Raw genomic sequence first — 21,392 nt, forward strand, 5'->3', positions numbered from 1 at the left:
TAGAAACCCGCGCGCCTTTGAGTCATTCGATCTTCGACGACGATTTCTCCGTCAGCTGCGTATCATCGCCTTTCCGTTCCCCCTCTTCGTCGAGGTCGCAACGTCCGCGACGGTATTCGCGACGAGGAACTTTGACCCCGTGTCCGACTGCACACGTGGCACCGTTTACCACGGATCCTCTGTGCGTGTGGCGCGTTCACGCATGCTAAACAACGCGTTTAGCTTGTTCTCACCTAACGCATGACCTTCGTCGATGATGGCTCGTTACCAGGCGACAATGCTCGCACATCGCGACAGCTTCTCCGGTGAACGGCGTGTCTCCTTATAATTAGTCCTTCGCTCGAGGAGCGACGCTGATGTCCTTCCTTATCGTTTCAAGCACACATATTATCGCTTCTCTAGATACGCATCACTGGTTCGTGAGGAAACGCTGCGACGATGCGTCATCGCGATTGATACTTTCTTTACGACAGCCACCGACCGCGGCTCTCCTGACCGCGCCTCTCCAAAGATCTCGATAGTATAAATAAAGGTCTATTTGGACGAAAATACGAGATCTATGTGATATATGGCTTCTACGTTGTATTGTTTCGTAATCGCGGCGGCGCCTATTGTGTTTGACGTCACTTTCGACACGATGCGTATTTTGAATGCGGGGTCAGTGTTGTTAATTGCGATTGCCGCCGTTGATTCTAAAGTTCATGGAACGATTGCAGAAAGTTTTGGCAAGAACCTGAAATGTGTGAAAAACTTTAAATTTGTGTAATACATTTTGTTTTACATAAATACCCCACAAACGTTATGATTTCGTAGTGTCTCCGATGTGCTGCTTTACGAATTTTATCTACGATATTTGTGAAAAAAATTCTTTAATATAAGATTATAACATTATATTATAGCTACAGAAAAGAAAAGGAGAAAAAGTTACACATTAACCGAATTTCTTCCATAAATTGAAGTTATTAAAGGAAACGCATATATATCTGGTGTACTTTAAACATATATAATATATTCATTTATATGCTTGTACATATTTCATATTTTTTTTATACAACAAAATATCTATGACAATACAGTTGAGAACGGTATACACTATATATATGTATATATATTATTATGTTAATTCACATAAATATGAGATGTAAGACAGCCTCGTTCTCTTAAGATGTAATCGTGTCGTGATTGCGTAAAATACATAAGTATACTCTTGATTACTTTGGTATCCAGTCTTTCGATATAGCATTTTCTTTGTCCTATCTTGCGTATAGTAGATTTGATACGATAAAATTTTTCTCCGCAAAAAATTGACAAATAAAGTTGACATTATTTGTCTTGATAAATAATTTATTTAAGATTAAATAATAGATCCAAATATCATATAAAGTAAAACGTCGAATATTTAAAGATCATTTAAAGATCATTATTAGATCAAAACTCACAGCTGTAATTCTGATCCATGAACACACAAGTAACGAAAGTATTACAAATGCATTTACAAGAGTACTTTCGGATATTTCAAGAATGTGATAAAATAGGCCAGTCGGTTCGCATCTCGCACAAGTCGGCGAGCGGACGCTTCCTTAAAAATTCCGAAGCGACTACCGTTGGTTAACTCTTTAATAAGAGAGAATATCCGTTAGTGAAAAAATATGCTATTTACACGTAAGATATCTAATTGTGCGTCGATTCATTAACTCGCCGTTTGGAGTGTATCAAAATCTACTTAATGGGACAATGAAAAATGATTTCACATGCTGTACAGATTTTTTTTCCATGTGCGAGGGATCGTGTACGTATGTGTAGGTACTTATATATGTGTGCGTGTGTGTGCTCTCAGTTCGCTCATGGAGCCATGTAAATGCGACGAGCGCAAAGAATTATGCGCCGTTAAGTGGATTGATCCGATAAGAAAGACGTTAACAATAAGTATTAAATATCGAGATAATGTCATTTTGCAGTAGGCATCGATAATGGCAAGCACAAAATGGCAGTAGAGATTCGTGGCAAGAAAATATCGTAGAACCGTCGTGTCCTATGTGTTTGAGCGTGAAAATGAGATAATAACGTGTTCCAGTTAAACGAGTGCTTGAATTTTAATTGTTATCTTTACAGGGACACGCGAATTCCAGATCTGATTAACCACCGAGTTCCGGCAGCAACGAGAAATACTTAAGGAATAAAATTGGAGAGCACATGAATGTGTTTGTAGACAGTTTGATATTTTCTGATCGAAGCAGGAATTTTTTTTTGCTTTCCGTGTATAACTATTAGACACTTTGCAGACCTTCACATTTTTGTATCCGTGCGATCAATTTTATGCTGTAGACGCCTAAGTACTTAAGCCTTAATCCCAGAACATTAAATTAATGTACATTGCTAAAACAATTAACGTATAATAATTAAACATTTTTAAATATATCTCCCTATTTTCTGGTGTTTATTGTCCAAACGGTTAATGGTACGATCGAAAAACGATGAATTTCGCATTGCGACATGTACGACATATCCTGTTTCAAATTAAGATTTACTATTGTTAACCGAGATTTTTTAGAATTCGAACGCAATGCTTCAAAAGCCGTGATGATGTTAAAGAGATTTTAGATAAGTCGCGTCTAGCATCTAGATTCTTCACAAAGTATTCGATCAAACACGGCACACTGTCTTACACTAATGCATGCACACCATACATATATGTATATATAAAGCGTTGTTTGGATTATACAAATTTATTAATTTTTTTCAGAATAAAATATCCAATTCTCTATTTATACTACTTCGCACGGAGAACAATCAACTCCACACGAGACATGTCCTGTTCTTCCCGCAAACCTTTAGCAAACACGAATATGCGATACACACGACAGACATCGATTCTTCATATTTTTACAATTAATTTTTTATATATCCTCCTGGCTCTTACGACCGAGTTTTTAATTAACGCCATCTTGTCTCTCTGGACGGTGCTTGTGGCACAGACCTGAGCGATTCAGCGGATTATGCTTCTCTTTTCCGTACATTGATATGCTACTTAAATGTGCCGAACGATCGCTCATATAGTCATGATAATTCTAATACCTCTTAACATCTGCAATGCAACGCAGTTTTGCACGCAGACTTACGCGTATAGGACGTACGTGAATAGTATAATTAGCGTTTTCTCCGACAAATTTGCCGCAAGCTCGACTCTCCCTGTTAAAGTAATGTTGGATGATTCATGAATGGGGCTTGGACATCACGTGGAAATGATTATCGCAGCTTCTTTTCAATATAATAAAGTATAGCAAACCCGAGAGACTAAAGCTTTCAATGCCAGTAGGCGTACGTCATTAGTCCTTATCTGCCGAATGTAAGGTCAATGACTACCCTAGGAACGACTTTTTTGCTTTGCTCTCGTTATTCCTTTTTATACTTACGATTAGTGATCCAATTGGCACGCGCTGCGTGCACGTTAAATAAATACTTTCGAAAGTGCGTATAAATCGGTGTATAATGTATTACATTAATATATTAAACAATTCGGCTTCTCTCTAGGCTCTTGTTAGAGGATTAGGATCCTTTCCGACAAGTAAACTATGATAATGAGTATATTATACTGAATACATTTAAGTGTCTTTCTCAAGATAAGTAACGCCCTCGTGTAAGAGTTGTCTTTTAAGAGCGAATGCTAACTTGCAAAATTCAGATCCGTGAAGTATTCGGTGAGCCAATTATTCACACCTTTCGCGTTTGTTTTTACCCAGTGGATGTTGAACTTTATCCTTTCTAAACTCTGCTGCAGAGTGCGATTACCGCGGCGAACGTCATGCCCATGCTGCTTGAAGAATTCCGAAACCTAAAAAAAAATTACAAAATATTTTTTTCGTGGCATAACTTTTAAAGAAGTTCAAGCTCGATTACTTTCGAGAAATTGACTTAAAAAAAAATGGCTTCTCCTTACTTCGCAATAATCGTACTCCGTGATGAAATAGTCAGGAACAACGCTAAGTATGAGATTGTTTATCGAGAGCGATTCATTGATATACAAAGCTTCTATTTGCGGCCAATAAGCTTTAATATGACGCCAAGCGAGATAATATCCGTGTGGATTGGCAGCGACGGACGTTATGACGGTATTAACTTCTTGCGCCTTAAGCAGATTCCGATCCAACGAAAGTCGAAGATAACGTTTGAGTAACCAAGGATCCCTCGACGCACCTAGGGCTTGCAACATTAATAGCTTCTCGCTCTGGATTTGCGTCTTAAGATAAACCTGCCAGCAATGCTGCCAATCAGCCTCCTCTCCGAATTTGATGCCTGAAGCATATATATATTTGCATTGCAAAATACTTTACTTCGCGTTTCTCAAATTATATCGATATTATATAAATATCCTTAAATTTCTTTACCTGCCATATAAACAATATTCCGTATATTGGGTGCGATGCGTTTGCCTTTCGATATCCAGTCTTGAAAAAGACTCCTTGCAGACTTCACCACATCATTCATTCCTAATTTGATAGCGGCTTTCAGTACTGCGATTCTCAATAATCTGCATCAAAATAACAAAAAAATTTGGATAATGTGCTATTCGTTGCGTCATTGGATATCCAACAGTTGTTCTGAATGCTATACTAACTTTTTCAAGTGAGATCCCTCATCTGTCCAGCCAATGTATCTTGTAATCGGACCCAACAGTTGCTTAAAGAATAAGATATATTTCTTATACGCTGCACTCTCGGCCAGTCTGCCTTTCCAAAATTTCAAATGACGAAGCGCGGTTTCCCATGGCGCGTAATCTGTTTCGTTAACAAGGTAAAGCAAAAGCTCCAGTGGGATCGAAGCATCCACCTCGCCCGCATCACAAAGCGAAAACGCATCGTCGATGAGATTCGCCCGATCTGCCGGACTGAATTTGGTGTGATTCTTCATCAAAGTTTTGATGATCGAGGTCCACATCTCCTTCGGATAGTTTACTCGATAAAAGCCAGTTTGGTTGATGTTGCATTTGATGTAATCTACGTCGCTCGGTATATCGAAAGTCGCTAAGTAAAACATAAAATACTCGTCTTAATTTCTCAATCAGGATTTGAAGGAAAGGGACGTAGCAAATGCATACGTTTTATATTGAACACTAAATAGACTAATAAATTTTAATGTAATTGTTACCGTTGGTCATATTCATCCACACCTCCATAGGAGATTCCATCGGGTCATCCTTGTCTGTGTAACAGTTCAACGGGATGTACCACTTGTAATTGAAGGGTGATTTGGGTTGCGAAATGTTTACTCCAGTTTCTCGCGGCGAAGCAAGGAATCTTTTTTGTGTCGCCGTGATAGTACTGTCTTCACGGATGATGGTAACAAGTGGGAAGCCCATTTGTTGGATCCAAGTGTTCATTATGGTCTGCCGAAATTTTTTAATTATATTAAATACGAGAACGCGCGAAATAATTATTCTCACACATTGCACTTACTTTCACGTCAAGATCCGTGCTAATAGATGTATTTTTGGAATGTTTTGTAAAAATGTCCCACAGATTGTTGGTCTCCGTATTTCCATACGCGTGCAGATTTAGATAATCGTTTAGTCCGCGTTTAAAAACATTCTCGCATAAAACTACTTCCAACATGTAGAGGATGGAAGCGCCTTTGTAGTAGCTGACCGTATCGAATATGCTTTCTATCTCGACGGGGTTTTCAACGGGCACGCTTACCGGGTGACTGTTGGCTAGGGCATCGAGTTCGAGTGCTTCTTGCGTTTTGTGTAATATGAATAAATCCATCATGCCCCATTCGGGAAAAATGTGATTTACGCCTTTGTATTCGAAGAACGTCGCGGCACCCTCGTTCAGCCACAGATCATTCCACCATTTCATTGTGACGAGATTGCCGAACCATTGATGAGCCAATTCGTGAGCCATAATAACGGCTATGTATTCCTGTATTTCAGTAGATGTTTCTTGTTGATCGTACATTAAAAATGATTCTCGAACAGTAATTAGGCCCCAATTTTCCATAGCGGCGGGCTCAAAATTAGGGATTGCTACTATATCTAAGTGCAGAAAAATATGTCTTACAAAATATTATATATTCAAACAAAATATTAACAGTTCTTTGATGATTATGCTTTATTCTTTATTTGAGGAGGGCATACCTTGCTTTGGCAAAGGGTAAGGTATGCCAAAGAAAGATTCAAAGTAATCCATAATACGAGCAGCAGTGATCATAGCATACTTCATATGCGGAAGCATATGCGATGTGGCGTACACACTTACAGATGTATTTCTCTGTGTTAGTTCAAAAACTCTTTTAAAATCGCATACCACAAAAGCTACCAAGTACGTCGACATATCTACGGACTCTTGAAAGTCATCGCGTAGCTGAAAAGTAACATTATTCTGGATGAGGCTAATGCAAATGCAATCACTCGCAGATAATATCATAATTGCGATAATGTAGCTTGTTGCACTTACGATCGGCATAGTGAGAAAGGTGATAGCCTTTTAAGATGCCGAAAGATTGCGAAAGCTTTCACATTGATTTGAATGCGTACTTACGAGATTTGTGCCCAAGTAAAATCCAGCCTCCTCAGTATTTATCGCAGGCATGTTACATAACGCAATGTGAAATCTATCCCTATATATTGATATCTTAAATTTAGCTTTAAATTGTGGTTCATCGAAACATGGAAAGGCCATGCGCGCGTATGTTGGTTCGAAGCGAGTTGAAGCCAAATATCTAGAAATTAAAGAAAAAATTTAAAAGCCTTAATAGCAAGGCATGAATTATCCATTCGTCATAAAGGGAATAATTATATAATTTCAAAGTTACCTGTATTCTCCTTCAGGAGTGATGTAACTGTTAAAATAGAACCCTTTAAGCTCAGTAGAATTCAACGTCGAATTAAAACTCAGATATAGCGTGTAATTGTTCTTTTTTCGAAATGATGTGTCCTCTAATTCCAAATACAGCTGTTCGCGTTTCGGATATTCGAGCAACTTTGCGATTTTTAGCTCTTCTTGATCATCTTTGACTATCTAAAAGTCAATTTTCGAAAATTAAATAAAGACGGACATTGACATGTAAAATGTCAATCATCATGTGTGCGATCGTAGCTCGGTGTTATTTACCTGTTCCTTTATTGTCAAATTTTTACTATGGAAGACGATAAATTTGGTCTCTTCATCGACAAAGAATTCGATTGTGACTCGTCCTATAAATAAAAATAGACAGTAAATTTATTACATGTAAAAGAGAAGATATGTTCTTTTATTTAAATGCAAAACTTTTTAAACTTACCTCTAAATTCTAAGGTGGTAAGATTTGGATGCATGGTAATATTGTACCTAATAGGATGTGCAAAGGCAGGTAATCTTATGTTATCCCATGGAAATACCTGTAAAATTTTCATTATATTCGATCTATCTTGAGTGAAGTTATTATAAAATATAAATGACCAAAGTAAGTAGACTTATTGCCATAATTTCACCTATTGATTAATCTTTCGCTATGCTATATCATATTTGTTTCAGTTTAGTCAGTATTGTAACTTAAAATTTCTACTTTTTTCACAAGTAAATAAGTTTTTTTAAATTTTACAATATTACTAAACGTACAATTAATTTATTTAATATAAATAATTTATAAAAAGCATAATATATTTTTCAATTAAAGAAGTATTTATACAGTTTAACTTGAATCAAATAAAGCAATTTTTTAAAAACAATTAAGAAAAATGTAATTTTTTGTCTTTCATATTATTAATATTTTCATATGTAATATACATCCAAATGTACGTACCTCTCCATTTTCCATCCGAGGCACGGCGTTTTCTTCGTCGTCCATAGCCTTACTTAAATCTTCTTGAAGACAAGTGCAGCCTAAAAAAAGAAATGATATGTGTTTAAAGATACGAAATAAATGTGACAAATGCGATTTTTATGCAGAAATTAAATTTGCGACGTTTAAATATACGATTTAATATTTATGACGCTCGCTCAAAATGGAAATTTGACATTTAAATACCAGTTCGGAAAGGCGCCAAGGCGATGATAAGTGATGCAACGAGAAGTACCAGGCAGCAAATACAAAGTACACAATGAGTCGTTCTTTCAGAACATCTAACGACTTCATTTGCGCGCTCGTAAAAGTTACGTCTGTGCAATCCTGCATTGCTCTCTTCTGGAACAAAGAATCTTCTGCAGAAACGTTCGCTCCAATATCATGTAATTTTCTATAAATGTTGTTATAAATTTCGCAGTAATTGTTGCGTAATTTATAGCTAGTATAATTAATTTGAACTGATTGTATAAATTTCATGATGTAATAGCTATTAATATATCTATATATGATAATTTAATCAAATTTCTCTCTTTGTCGACTTTATTTCATCTCCATATATATACGTAAATCAAGATAACAAATCAATATAATCACAAAATGAAGATAAGTAATTTCCAATGTAGATATATAGATATATTTCCAATATAGATATATTTCTGATTTTTAATTGTTTTGTATACGTATTAAAGATAAACATACACATACAAACACATATAAAAGATATGCTTTAATTTGTATATTGTTTGATTTAACTATAATATTGGTATATTACATTTCTACCAATATTTAATATTTCAACGCATGTATAATAAAAAATTTACTCTTTTCATGGCTATATACCCTTGATCCAAATTTTGGATTGCTGTACGTCTGTGCAGAATAACTAGTGCACCTGACTTATACGAGAAATGGAATGATAACGTTCTTAATGTACTACACTTTTTAGATTTGTACTTATATTTAACCCTCGAAAGCCACACACTGGGGTTTCAGGGACCCCATGCAACAAAATTTGGAAACTACGTTTGGAACTATTATTTATATTTTTTAATTCGTATTTTTTGGTAATATTTTTTTTACAAATTCGAGATTCGAGATTACCACTATAATTCCCAGAAAATTTACGATCAATTAAAAAAAAAAAAACATAATACGTTGATTTTTTCGAAACTTATGAGCGAAAAACACTGGGATCCTCCAGATTTCAGTGTAGCTTACACGTGTGCAAAAAATAAGTGTGGTCTACAAGGGTTAAGACGAACAAGTAAATGTTTAAACTTTATATATATTTATTAAAAGTAATTAAGATTTCGCAAATGCATGGCAAATATTAAAAGTATATTAAACTGATCTGTATGAATGATACTTTTATTTTTAAAACATTTAAATTTAGAATATTTATTTTAAAAGATTTGATTATACGAAAAAAGAAATTTCTAAGGAATATATTATGTATCTTTTAATGTATTCTATTCTATATCTTCGAAATTATCTTTGGACGGACAATATTTATTATTCTTATCAACATTTTTGCATTGTAAAAAGCATCTTGTATTACAAGATGTACAACAATTCTTTTTTTTTAGACATTTTTGCGTAGAGTCAATACATCAGCTTCATTTCATTTAATTATTAAAATTGATAATTTTTTAACAAAAATCAAATAAAGTAAATCTCTACATTTATAAATCTTGAAAGAAGCTTATATCGTTTTCAAAATGGGCAATTCGTATAAATTATATAACATGCGTAACGTGTATAACATTTTTTGCTAATATATCTTGTTACATAGTCGCGCACATACATAGATACATTGAAATCATTGAACAACATTATCAACTCGTCATACGTATCTATTTCCGCTGTCAATAAAGAGACCTTAGTAACAAAAGCCGTGGGTGGGTGGATTGCGATACAACCGCGTGGGGTGAGAACGAAGTGTTCACGCTTTAATTCAAAAGATCGGAGAAAGCTTTCGTTTTATTGATCGCACACACGTGCTTCATAGTCTATTCGCGGCTCGCGGAGGGCTGTAAGTGGGCCATCTGGCCGAGCTGTTCTTATAGAAAAGGAATTGTCTAGGTATAGCAGACGCTTATTGTGTATCGGAGTTAAAGTCCAAAGCACGCGTTCGCATTCTAATCCCCAGCCAGTCACCTATAGGATAGGACATCTCACCTGTCAGAAAAGCATCCTGCTCGCTCATCGCGAACCGATTCGGCGGCGGTCTCCGATGAACGAGTTCTTTTACCTGACCGTCTTTCGAGGCATAGGCGACTTTTATGAGCGGCTCTCTTTGTTCAGCCAGTATTTGCTCGGATACTCGATCGTCGCCTCCTAGCGTCTCTCTTGACCGAGTTTTCGCCACTGTACCGTCGTCTCAAGGTTGAAGCCTCAACGAGGAAGAATTTCGATTTTGATGGACGGCGTTTGAAATTCGATTCACCGTGAAGCCGGCTCGTGAGTGCCGCCGCAATTATTCGAGCCGCATCAATTACTATATAGGCTCAAGCCTTTTGATCATCCGCTACACGCAATTGCGTCAATGTGGCCGGATTGAGTCGCGTCTATCTTTTTTTTAGACGTAACTTTGGGCGGGCCACAACCGGTAATTTTAACCCTTTATTAATAATACGCATGAGATATGAACGTGTGGGATCCAATCGGCAAAACCGACAAGCACCAGAAACGGATCGCGAGCGGCGACGCGCGACCTCGAACGATCGGCGTCCCTCAGTCGGCGTGAACGCGCTGACTCGTGCGTAACGCGGACACACCGAGTACCACCACCGGGACCGGGACTTTGTGCAACACCACCGCCAGCAGCACGCCAGAAATCAACCCCGCTGCGAGGAACCGCCAGTACGCGAGGAACCGCGAGCTTATGAAACCCGAGCCGAGTAGCCCGACACCGTCGGCGAATCTATAGCGCGCGGCATCCCCTTGACATTTCATTGGCATTAAAGGCGTGGGATATAGCTACTGCGGAGTTAGGCAGAAATGGCGGCTTTCCAAACCCCCTGGTGGCGGACTGCTTTACGGGGGTGGTTTTGCCGGTCCTCAGCAGTCGGGGGTGGTTGGCATTACGGTGGCGCCATCCCTGATCCATGCTTTGCAACCCCTTCGTTGGTGGTGGCCCATCGTGATATTGGTCTCGGCCGCGGGAGCAGTCAACCGGACAATGTCGGGGATTTATGACTTTTCACTTCGGCTTGCGTGATATTATGAAGTTGCATCGATCCAACGCAAGGATGTCGTTTATATTACATTTTTTCTAATTATACTTAATTATACTTGAAAGCTTGTTGCCTCGACTTTACAAAGGAATGAAAAGATTTACTCGCACTTAATTTGAGTGGAGAGAGACTTGAGATATTTGAAAGCATAGCAGAAATTTTCGTACTTGAGATAAATTACTATCTTCCATCATTTCTTTTCACACTACTCTTTCCCTTGAAAAAAATTGTTAGGACAACTTGGTTTTATTGCTTATTAAAAAAATTTATTCCGCAAGAGCTTTATTTTTTTTACATTTTGCCAAAATTAAGAAAAAGAGATTTATATGTGTATGTATTTATGATATATTATACGTAATAACATTTTTGTTAATGTGCTAATTTACATTTGAATTCACATATTGTATTAAAACTCTTTAATTCCCAATTATTTATAATTCAAGACTTTATTAATATTACAATGTCAGAATAATGGAAATTATTTTTAATTTGGATTCTATTATATATTGAAACATTGCATTGCATTATTAATAGTATAATAAACTGATTTCATATTTTTCATACATAAGTTTAGTTTATTTTTTTTATTTTTTGTACAATAAATAAAGTAGAACTGTGTAGAATGTTGTTTCTAGCCTAAATAGACAGCCAATGTATGTAGCTATATTCCACTATGAGATCTGACCCTTTTGAGATCAGAATCGCTGGCGAATTGCAAATGGATCAGTTTGTTCGAGGGGTACCATATCGATTTTCTTTTCTCCACGCAGCCCCTCTGACAATCACATTACATTCATTTACGAAATGACATTCGTGCTTCTATTGTATACAGAAGAAGCTTTTTTGATGAACTTTGTGGCAATTAAATTCGGTAAAAATTTAAATTCAAATATTAAAGAAAAGTTGAACGTCTTTAGAGAAGACATAGCTATAAAGCAACATCATTTTTATTGACACACAAAATTAATTTAATTTTGAAGCAAAACAAGAATATTTACCAAATTTTATTTTAGACAATGCTATAGTTATCTTTTTGTAAATTAAATTTTCACGAGAAACGTTTCCAAAAGTACGTTCGCAAAAATATCTGCGAATCGATAAAGCTTAAAAGTTAATAATGCGCAGGCCCCAATTTCGATATTGACGCTGAATATGAATAGAAAGGGTATGTTTATAAATATCTATGATTGAACTTTTGAACCTCTGACCCCTCGCATTTTGTCCTCGCTGTTACAGCGAGACTGTTTCGACTGCGAGAGAGAGAGAGAGAGAGAGAGAGAGAGAGAGAGAGAGAGGCGTTGTATAATATAAATTATTCAGATATTTCGTGGTCGTGAATCTCGCGCTGCTTCAAAATATATGTCGCATCTGATCAAACGGATTCTGACGCTGGGCGAAACGTATTGAAACATTCATGCGCTTTCCGACTGCCATATGTTCGTCGAAGTTACGTGTCCCGAAAGGCTAGCGTTATAAACGCCGACCTTTTTCCCGGTCGGTTTAATTTCGAAACACGTAACTGTTAGTGACGAATCTTCCGGTAATCAGCTAAACACGCCGATAAATAAGAGAATAAGAAATTAAGATGTATGAGACTACTATGAAGATCGTAAATTCGAAAATTATCTTCCGTCTAAACCTAACTTTAGAGTTTCTAAAGATTTGCATTGCGAGCAAGTCACGAAGGGCAACAATTTGAAAATTTTAAATGTATGCTAATCTATGTGGTCACGCGAGAATCAAGGGAGCGCTATCTTAAATCTACCTAAGCAGTATTCACGTTAGGATCAAGTTTATTAAATTTGAATAACATGAAGTCACAAGAGCTATCTGAGCAGAACATAATGTAAGTAAATCTACGCCAAATATCGTGTGGATCGTTGCGACATATAAAAAAAAATCTTGTAATAATCAATAAGACGCGCGTGCACATTACTTTCTATCCGAAATAGTTTCTCGGAAGAACCATGCGTGGCCAATCAATAAAATTTATCGTATACTTTTTACCTGTCTTTTCGTTAAAAATTACCTCTTTATCGATTGCATCTTATTGTATAATTATTGAATTTATTATATCCATAATAAATCCAATTTTTTCATAATGCAATTCATAAGCATATCTTATATACATGTATACATTGTAACGTGTAATAAAAATTTAACGAGACACAACAAGATGTTACACGTACCTAAATCACATGTCTTTCTTGCGGCGTGTCTTAACGGTGCCTTCGCATCTATTTCTGCACGGTCCATAGATTCGTTTCGCCTAGGCGTCCTAGACAAAGGCTCCAACTGGATATTTTCGCTGCTATCCTTTTCCGGACTTCCTTTCGGCATCTTACCTCTACTTTTCTATTTTCCTTTTTACCTCGGCCGACCTTTTATTCGGCAAAGTCGGAGTTGCGCGCGGCAGGAACTTTCTTCTTTGTTTCTGAGTTGCTTCGTTTGTCGAGTGACATGCTTCGAGTTTGCGGCTGATTGGCGTCTTGCTAATTATCGCTACTTTACGTAGTACACTCGAAAAATAAACGTCGGAGCCGTAGACCTTTCTGCCATCTTTAGATATCCCCTGTCTCTCACGATGGTATCGATCGCCGCCCTTTTCCTATACTGGATGTAATGTTCATGTCCAAAATTATATGGAGCTACTATCTTGGTAGTCGTGACTCGGTTAAGTTCCTCTACATCGGCACAGTACACCCGTACATGCACGAGTATTTTATGTCGACAGCACTCGTATTGGTCCCGATATTACGATATGTTGCGTTTACTGGCATGAACGTTCAGCTTTATTTGGTCGCAGTAAAAGGTTTCGTATAAAAATGGTCGATAAACGTGATCGGCAATCAAACCTGCCTTCTTCGAGATAGTGCACATTGATTAATAAAAAATTAATAGCATTTTAGTACTTTCTTTGTACATAATATCATATTGATTTAAAATAGAAAGATATTCTCTGATGCTGTTAATCGATATAGTTTTTCTTCTTTTTTCTATTTAATCGAACATATGTGTCTTTGTATGACACGAGGCTGAATAATTGCAAGCTAAAAAGCTCATGATATACTTTAATAAATTATAGACAGCAGTTAATCAGTCTTCTATTTCGTATCCCATGTCGTTGATCAACTTTAAATATAACGATATGTGTTTCTCTGCCAAAAGTCGCTATATGTTCAATCAATTTACATCTGCAACATAATTGAGCATTACGCGTGATTAACATTTCTTATTTATTCATAAGTGTAATAAGGTTGTAGTTCAAAACAGATATTAATAGAAGTAGTAAGAGTTATTCTCGTCAAGCTTCACTGTTGGATCAATACTTTCAGAATAAATATCTATTCATAATAAAAGAGTCAGAAGTAATAAAAAGAATATTTACATAAAACATTTTACATGCTTCTTTGCAATTTTGATCAATTTTGTTTGTGTAACGTTGTTAAATAACACGTTTTTGTATATACCTTGCTATAATTTTATTATGTTATAACAATTTGTTTATTTATTGGCTGTGCTTCTCTTAATAAATATCGGAGTATCATAGCTTCCATAAGCTTCCGTGGTATTAAGTGATATTTATATCAAATCGTTACACGCTTAATTTAATCACATAATGAACAAATAATTTAGAACGCAATTATGGCGCTTATTTGCGCGAATATGCATGCAAATGAAAAACAAGATTATGAAAATCAGTATTTGGAATTGTCAATTGTTGTTATCGTAGATAAACATATGGCATTATACCGATGTTCAAGGCCTATACGCGAAGCATAAAAGCAATTATACTCCAACTTATATGCCTTCGACTTAACTATTATGAACGATGCGTACGCAACGATAATGGCTTTCATCCGATTTGTTATGCGCGCGATCTTTTGTTAGGAAGTTTTTGTGTCTAGAATAATGCATTGTATAACATTATGTTACATTCTTGATTTCAGAGAGAAGTTAACTATCATAGAAAAAATGCATTTAGCGAAATATTACGTTTCATTGATGATATCTCTCTAATTCTCTCGTACGTGCATCTATACATTTTTTAATTTACAATTGAAAGCTTATTGTTAGACTAAAATAATTATTGCGGTATTAGATGAAATAAAATTAAATAATCTTATGTTTTTCTTATTATTTGTACACGATACTTTTGAAAATAAAAAATTAATTAATATTGTTATAATTAATAAAATATTTACGAATATTACTTAAATATTTTGTTCATATATACATTAAAACTAATTAAATGTACATACATTTTTACTTATATATGTTAAGAATATAATATAATAATCTTAATAAATTTTTTTGTAGAACATATTTATTATGTATTAAATAGCAATATTTCTTATTTTTTTACAATTAAATCTACATCACATTCAACAAATATTGTTTAAATTCTTTTATTCTTTATTGTAAAATGAAGAAACTACAAGAAATAAATTAATGCTGAACAAAAATCTATTTTAGGCTTAATAGAAATGAAGAAATTGGAAGAAATAAATTAAAGCCAAATTCTAATTTATTTCAATTTTATTGAATGCTGCGTATGTAAATACACATGTGTATATGTGTAAAGAGCATGCGATATATGTATAACAGAGCACCTCGTGACAGAACATTGACCCTACCCGATCCAACTGATCGGATCTCTCATTAACTACGAGAGACACGGCTGAATGAAAATGCTAATAAGTGAAACGCTGATATTTAACATAATTAAGAGAGAAAAATCAGATAATTTGAAGTTTATGATAATGTTTTACTTAATGATCAATTATTCTACTGTATCTGTATAATTATTGAATTTACGTAACATCACAGTTTTGTGTTTATCTCGCGTGCAATTAGGATTAAGTGACATTTGATCAGATTTAAACTACAGAGAAAAGAAACACTCACCTTTCTCTGATCGCATTTAATATCGATCAGCAGCCTATATCCGATATTCGTTTCTTGAGAATGTAATCTCTCCCCGTCGTCGTCGTCGATCGCGGCTAATCACGGACGGTCGCTAATTGCACATCCTTCCTCAACGAACGCAGTTCTCCTCTTTCACTCACGATCTGGCCATTTCCCTCTTTTTCAGACAGTATCCGCACATTTTTTGGCACTTCGCGGCCGTTCGCAATACGCACGCAGACAATTTGTTAAACTGTCAATCGCCGCATCGTCATCACAACATCTCGGTAAGCTGACGCGCTCATGGTCTCCCCCGGAGGGTTGCGTCGCGGCGCTCCGTGCGCGATTTGTCCTTCGTCGCATCAACGTTACACTTGCATCCGACGCGCATTACCGTAGCCGCTGGTAGCCGCTGCCGGCGACGATCCGCAGGTCGTGGCACGGCGGGTCGGGGTTTTCCTCGGCGTGAGGTTGTCGATGCAAACGGCCGCACGGTGAGAATGGCACTGACTAGAAGCGCTTTGAGGATTGAGAGCGTGGCTGAATTTCCGGAGGGAGGCGCGCCGGTCAGGATCAGCCACAGGTTGCGCCCGTCTCGTTCACGCAGGCTGGGGCATCTTGGCTGATCGTCGGCTGGCGAGGGTAGTAATGGTGGTGGTGGTGGTGGCGTATGCACCCCAACGGGGGAGAAAGTCGGCGAGAAAGAGGGAGAGAAACGGGAGAAATCGATTTACTTAACATCTAGGACTCTTTGGCCCTTTCACAATCGTCAGCCAGGATTTGGTTCGCCGACGATCGCAATATTATGTAATCGCCGCCGTCGCGACCGAGCTTGCAAGTCGCTTTCGTCCGACTTGCGTGGCAAACGAGCGATACCAATGCGGATCATGCACATGATTGCGTTTCAATTTTAAATTTAAATTTATTCAGGACTAGCTTTCAGAAAAGCATTGATAGCAATAATAAAAATCCATTAATAATTAAATTGTTCCAACTTTTCGCTATTTTCGTGAGTCTCGACTTTATAATATGTAATTTCTGCGAAATTCTTTTCGTAGAATAATTTTTATGATATGTCTGTCAATCATTATTTATTAACTGTCCAGTATTTTTAAAAAAGCACTCTTCTTCGGGATGAGACAAACTACTTGGTATTTTCCTTTTATCTGTTTTCTTTGAGTCAGTAACCACACAACACAGCTGGTGACGCCATATACATTTTAAGGTTTCTACAGAGTGACGGAAAGCTAATATAAAAATAAAATATTTGAATCTTGTGGATATATGGAATTTTCACAATTTCTTCCGGGACAGTACAATCTTTCTCTTGTTCAAAAAGAAGAGATAGCGTTGGTTACATAGCACACTATTATCAGATATATGTGATAAAGGAAACAATTCTTTTGCGTAATTTCTGTAAAGTTAAATATGATTTATGAACAATTTTAAAAACTTAATACTCTTTCTTGACAGATCTCCTTGAATTTTATTATTATTATATAATTATTTGTCCTGTATTGATCAATTAGACACTATAATATTTTAAAATTTAATATAATAAATGTTTATACTAAATTGAACTTCTTCGTAAAAGAAATAAATAAAATAACCAAATAATATGTATTTTATTAAATAGTTTCTTCTGATTCTAACTTCTTGACCAAGTTGAAATATACGAGATAAGATATCTTTGATAAAGAATTAGCTGTCTGAGAAAAATTCCTTTGCACGACGATATCATGAAGCGCGTGCTGTCTTTTGAGAAAGTACCTGACGGAGCTATCTTAAGGCAAGATGCATTCAGTAAGTGTAGTGACGACTTCGTCATGCTCTTTTCTCATTGTATTCGTAATTATTGTAATGACAACGTCGCGCATTTTGTAGATGTCATTTCATGGCGGCGTCATAGAAACTATTCTGTTTCAAGGCTGGCGCATTGATAACGCGCAGGGTATGGTCGGTTCCGTAATCGGTGTCATTCTTTTAACCGCATTGTACGAAGGGCTAAAATCTTATCGGTGAGTAAATATTTATTAAAACGTGAAGTGCGAGCATTTAGTTACGTACTCGTGCATTGCAGTGAATATCTCTTCTCGCGCACGACGTTTCTCAGGAAGAACCAGCAGAGGAAATCGAGAAAGTATGTGTGAACGCGCTGCTTATTATTTGTGTAAAATATACAATTTTATCACACTGTTTATTGTTACAGTGCACTGTTGTTTTCCGGAGTGCATTTCTTTCAAACGCTTCTGCATGTGATCCAAGTGGTGCTCGGCTATTTTCTCATGTTTATTTTTATGACGTACAACTATTGGCTCTGCATCGCTGTTGGAGCTGGAACAGCTCTTGGATATTGGCTATTCTCGTGGGAAAAAATTAATAATAACAATACAGATTGTTGTTCGTAAATGCACTTTTAAAATATTAAATTTGACATTTTTAAATTATATATACGACACATTAGATAATTAAATATTTTTTCTATTAAAATAATCGGTTCTTTGATTATAGAAGTATATGGATTGCAGAAGCTAACGTCAGAGCGGTAGCCAATATTTTACTACATTTGTGTGCATGTATACGAGAATAAATCATATTTTTCGTAATTAATTAATACAGTAGTCTTTTTATTCAATTAATAGGCGTGATAGCGTCTCGCGGAACATATATCTAGTATAGCAGCAAACTTTGTTAAAAGAAATTAATTATTTATATCTGAATGAACAAACAAGTCTCAGGTTAATAATTTAACTTATTCTTGTACATTAATCTTTAATCGATACAGTTTTACATTTTGAAGAAAGTGTATGTATGACAACTTTGAAGAAACCTTATCTAATCTAATCTAATTTATGGCCAGATTTCATTTATTACTGGTATCGGTGTTTCATTTATCAGCAGACTGCAGACGTAAGTCAATTCTCTGATGTCGAATATTTCGTCATTCATCGAAAAGAGCGTTTAACACGATGACGAATAATCAAAGTAGCTCAAAAATTTGTTGTTCGCAATCCAATGAGCATCAGTTTAGATCAGTCCGTCATATTATTTTCGGATGGGACAGATTCAATTCCATATCGTGGTTGTTACTATTAGTGCTCTTCTGCATTTGGTGCATAACGTTTTTCTGTACTTACCAACCGGGACCGATAAAAGGTGATCATGATCATGATCATGATCATCATTGAAACAATGAATGTGTATGGAAAAATAAAATATAATTATTACTGAAAAATGGAGAAAAACGTAAGTATTTAAATTATTTTTACTATTATTTAATAACAAGTGTTTGCAATAATTAATAGCTGTAAATGCATGTCATAAAATTCTTTCGCATTCTTTCGCACGTTGATTTGCTTAAAGTCACTTGTTTATCTGTTCTTTTCAATCATTTTTTATCGTAAACTGGCATGATAAAAATAAACATCTTTCCGATATAATTTAGCAAGAATATGACTAATTCATTTTATTGATTTGTTTAGATAAGACTGAACAAAATTATCAACGGAATATGAACGGAATCATTGGACTTTTACGAATTTAATAAAAGGAGTTTTCTGAGAGAAAAATTGAATAAATGTTTAAAATTAATAATTTATTAAATTATGTTTTAAATAATAAAATGATAGAAACAAATATTTTTTGCAAAAAAACAATTTACGATAACAAAGTTTGGAAAATCGACCATTAACTGGACTTTACTTACAATTTTTCGCCTTCCCTGTTATTTAAGAACGAGCTGCACTTCTCGAATTCGTTTAGAGAGCGTCCCTTTTCTATCCTATACGAGGAATTACATTTGGGAATTGCGAATCCCAGGAGGAATGCCACAGCCTATGCCTAACCCATTTGAAGCGTGCACGATCGCACCGGAAATAGATGACAGCATGGTTGATACCTATGGGGAAAAATAAAACGATATTAGGCTAAAGTAATTTTTATGCGTGCTCATGTCTATTATGCTAATTTCTTTTCAATTATAAATAGTATTTTAAACGTGCTTAATGTGAATGAATAAGAAATAATAATGCTTTGAGTATTTCTCGCGATAATAATATTTGAAGTACATATAAATTTATTACAGTGCCCAATAAATACTTGAAAAAATATTCTTATTTTCAATAAGAATCATATTTTTAAATATATTAATTACATATTATTTATTAATATACATTTTGCATATTATTAGCTTTTTTTAATAACGTACTAAATATTACGTACTCTAAATTTTCTTCTACATTCATGCTGATTTAATGTTACATACCTGTAATGTATAGAGCGTATTTAGCAATAAATGCACAGAACGTGCATCACCGTGTGATTTATACAAAGCATCGTCATGATTGAATGTCTCGGTGCAGACAGAGTGACATAAGAACTATGCTTCTGAATATATATATCGAGGATTAGAACCCGTTAATCTTCTTTATCGAGTGACATTTATTGCTTTACAGAAATGAAGCGATAACCGAGATTGCTGCAATTAAGTCGAAGACATTCTTAGCGCTTCTGGCGATCGATATCACGCGAGCTTTTATTATCTTTAAAATATTACACTGGATTTTAATGGTTCAAAAGTTAACGCATATCTTTTCATCCTGGAGACGCGACCACTTTTTTCTCTTTTTCAACATTCATTTTTCCTGCAGTAGCCTTGGGCGGCCTTTGTGCATTAAGCCTTTTGAACTCAATAATCCATGCAGATTGCAGCTCAGCGACTCGAGGATTCTTCTTTTTTCATTGTGATTTACGCCCCTCTCGTTTCCGTTTGTTCAGCCTTTTTCTACCGATCGTTTTTATTATAGTACGTTCTTATTTTTCGAACATACAATGGTGGCAAACATTGAAAACATAGGCTATCATTTGCGTATGATCTTTCAATATCGACGCACATCCCTGTCAAACTGTCATGAACGATAGACGGCCGTTTACCAATAAAATTACCTCCGACTGGTGGAGCATGAAGGACGCGTTTTGTCCGTAAATTAACGTTTCAACCGATTGCATTCGGTTGCATTAATAATGAACCTAAACTCAACCCTGCTTTTTAAAAGTAATATCTGTGACGTATTCTAGATGTGATTTATACAAATTTATTATCGGAATCGTCGTTGAGTATCCAGACGCCATTGAATTACACGTGTGTGCGACTGATCGATACTGGCGTCGCTAGCTGGTAAACCGTATATTCCTCCTTTACGCATCAACCCCTCGGACGGATCGCGCCCTTCGCACCCGATTCGCCCTTTGGTTGGAGCTACCCTTGGTTAATGCGATAGACGGTATAGTACAAAATACTCATCGCATCCTGTTGCTTATGTTAAAGCATTTTCGTTGTAGCTCGTAATAAACACCCAGATGAGAATACATTGCAATAAAATACGGTGACTATACAATTTTATACGGACGTTCTTTTACTATGTAATA

General features: G+C 35.9%; 2 protein-coding genes and 1 long non-coding RNA gene across 6 annotated transcripts; 1 reads left to right on the forward strand and 2 right to left on the reverse strand.

The window, feature by feature from the left end:
• Nucleotides 1-989: 989 nt before the first annotated feature.
• LOC139825406 (endoplasmic reticulum aminopeptidase 1) lies at nucleotides 990-16,582 on the reverse strand. Of its 4 annotated transcripts, none has more exons than XM_071798105.1 (15): nucleotides 15,966-16,582; nucleotides 13,247-14,251; nucleotides 8,005-8,157; nucleotides 7,780-7,859; nucleotides 7,279-7,375; nucleotides 7,110-7,192; nucleotides 6,811-7,016; nucleotides 6,537-6,717; nucleotides 6,134-6,359; nucleotides 5,454-6,031; nucleotides 5,146-5,383; nucleotides 4,616-5,021; nucleotides 4,386-4,528; nucleotides 3,938-4,293; nucleotides 990-3,832 (listed from the first exon to the last, which is right to left on the reverse strand). In XM_071798105.1, the coding sequence occupies exons 2-15, from the start codon at nucleotides 13,395-13,397 to the stop codon at nucleotides 3,665-3,667; spliced, it is 3,066 nt and encodes a 1,021-aa protein (XP_071654206.1). In that variant the 5' UTR covers nucleotides 13,398-14,251; nucleotides 15,966-16,582; the 3' UTR covers nucleotides 990-3,664. The 4 variants fall into 4 exon arrangements, with proteins under 4 accessions (XP_071654206.1, XP_071654205.1, XP_071654209.1 ...); XM_071798104.1 differs by having other exon boundaries at nucleotides 8,005-8,160; XM_071798108.1 differs by lacking the exons at nucleotides 13,247-14,251; nucleotides 15,966-16,582 and adding an exon at nucleotides 10,000-10,839.
• An 883-nt stretch (nucleotides 16,583-17,465) lies between these two features.
• On the forward strand, nucleotides 17,466-18,557 carry LOC139825407 (high affinity copper uptake protein 1). Its single transcript, XM_071798109.1, has 4 exons — nucleotides 17,466-17,768; nucleotides 17,850-17,983; nucleotides 18,046-18,105; nucleotides 18,175-18,557. The coding sequence occupies exons 1-4, from the start codon at nucleotides 17,760-17,762 to the stop codon at nucleotides 18,371-18,373; spliced, it is 402 nt and encodes a 133-aa protein (XP_071654210.1). The 5' UTR covers nucleotides 17,466-17,759; the 3' UTR covers nucleotides 18,374-18,557.
• A 39-nt stretch (nucleotides 18,558-18,596) lies between these two features.
• Nucleotides 18,597-20,770, reverse strand: LOC139825408 (uncharacterized). Its single transcript, XR_011735525.1, has 3 exons — nucleotides 20,230-20,770; nucleotides 19,672-19,863; nucleotides 18,597-19,092 (listed from the first exon to the last, which is right to left on the reverse strand). It is a non-coding gene; the product is annotated as an uncharacterized lncRNA (long non-coding RNA).
• Between the last annotated feature and the right edge of the window lie 622 nt (nucleotides 20,771-21,392).

This window comes from Temnothorax longispinosus, chromosome 2 (assembly GCF_030848805.1).
Source record: "Temnothorax longispinosus isolate EJ_2023e chromosome 2, Tlon_JGU_v1, whole genome shotgun sequence".
Classification (NCBI taxonomy): domain Eukaryota; kingdom Metazoa; phylum Arthropoda; class Insecta; order Hymenoptera; family Formicidae; genus Temnothorax; species Temnothorax longispinosus.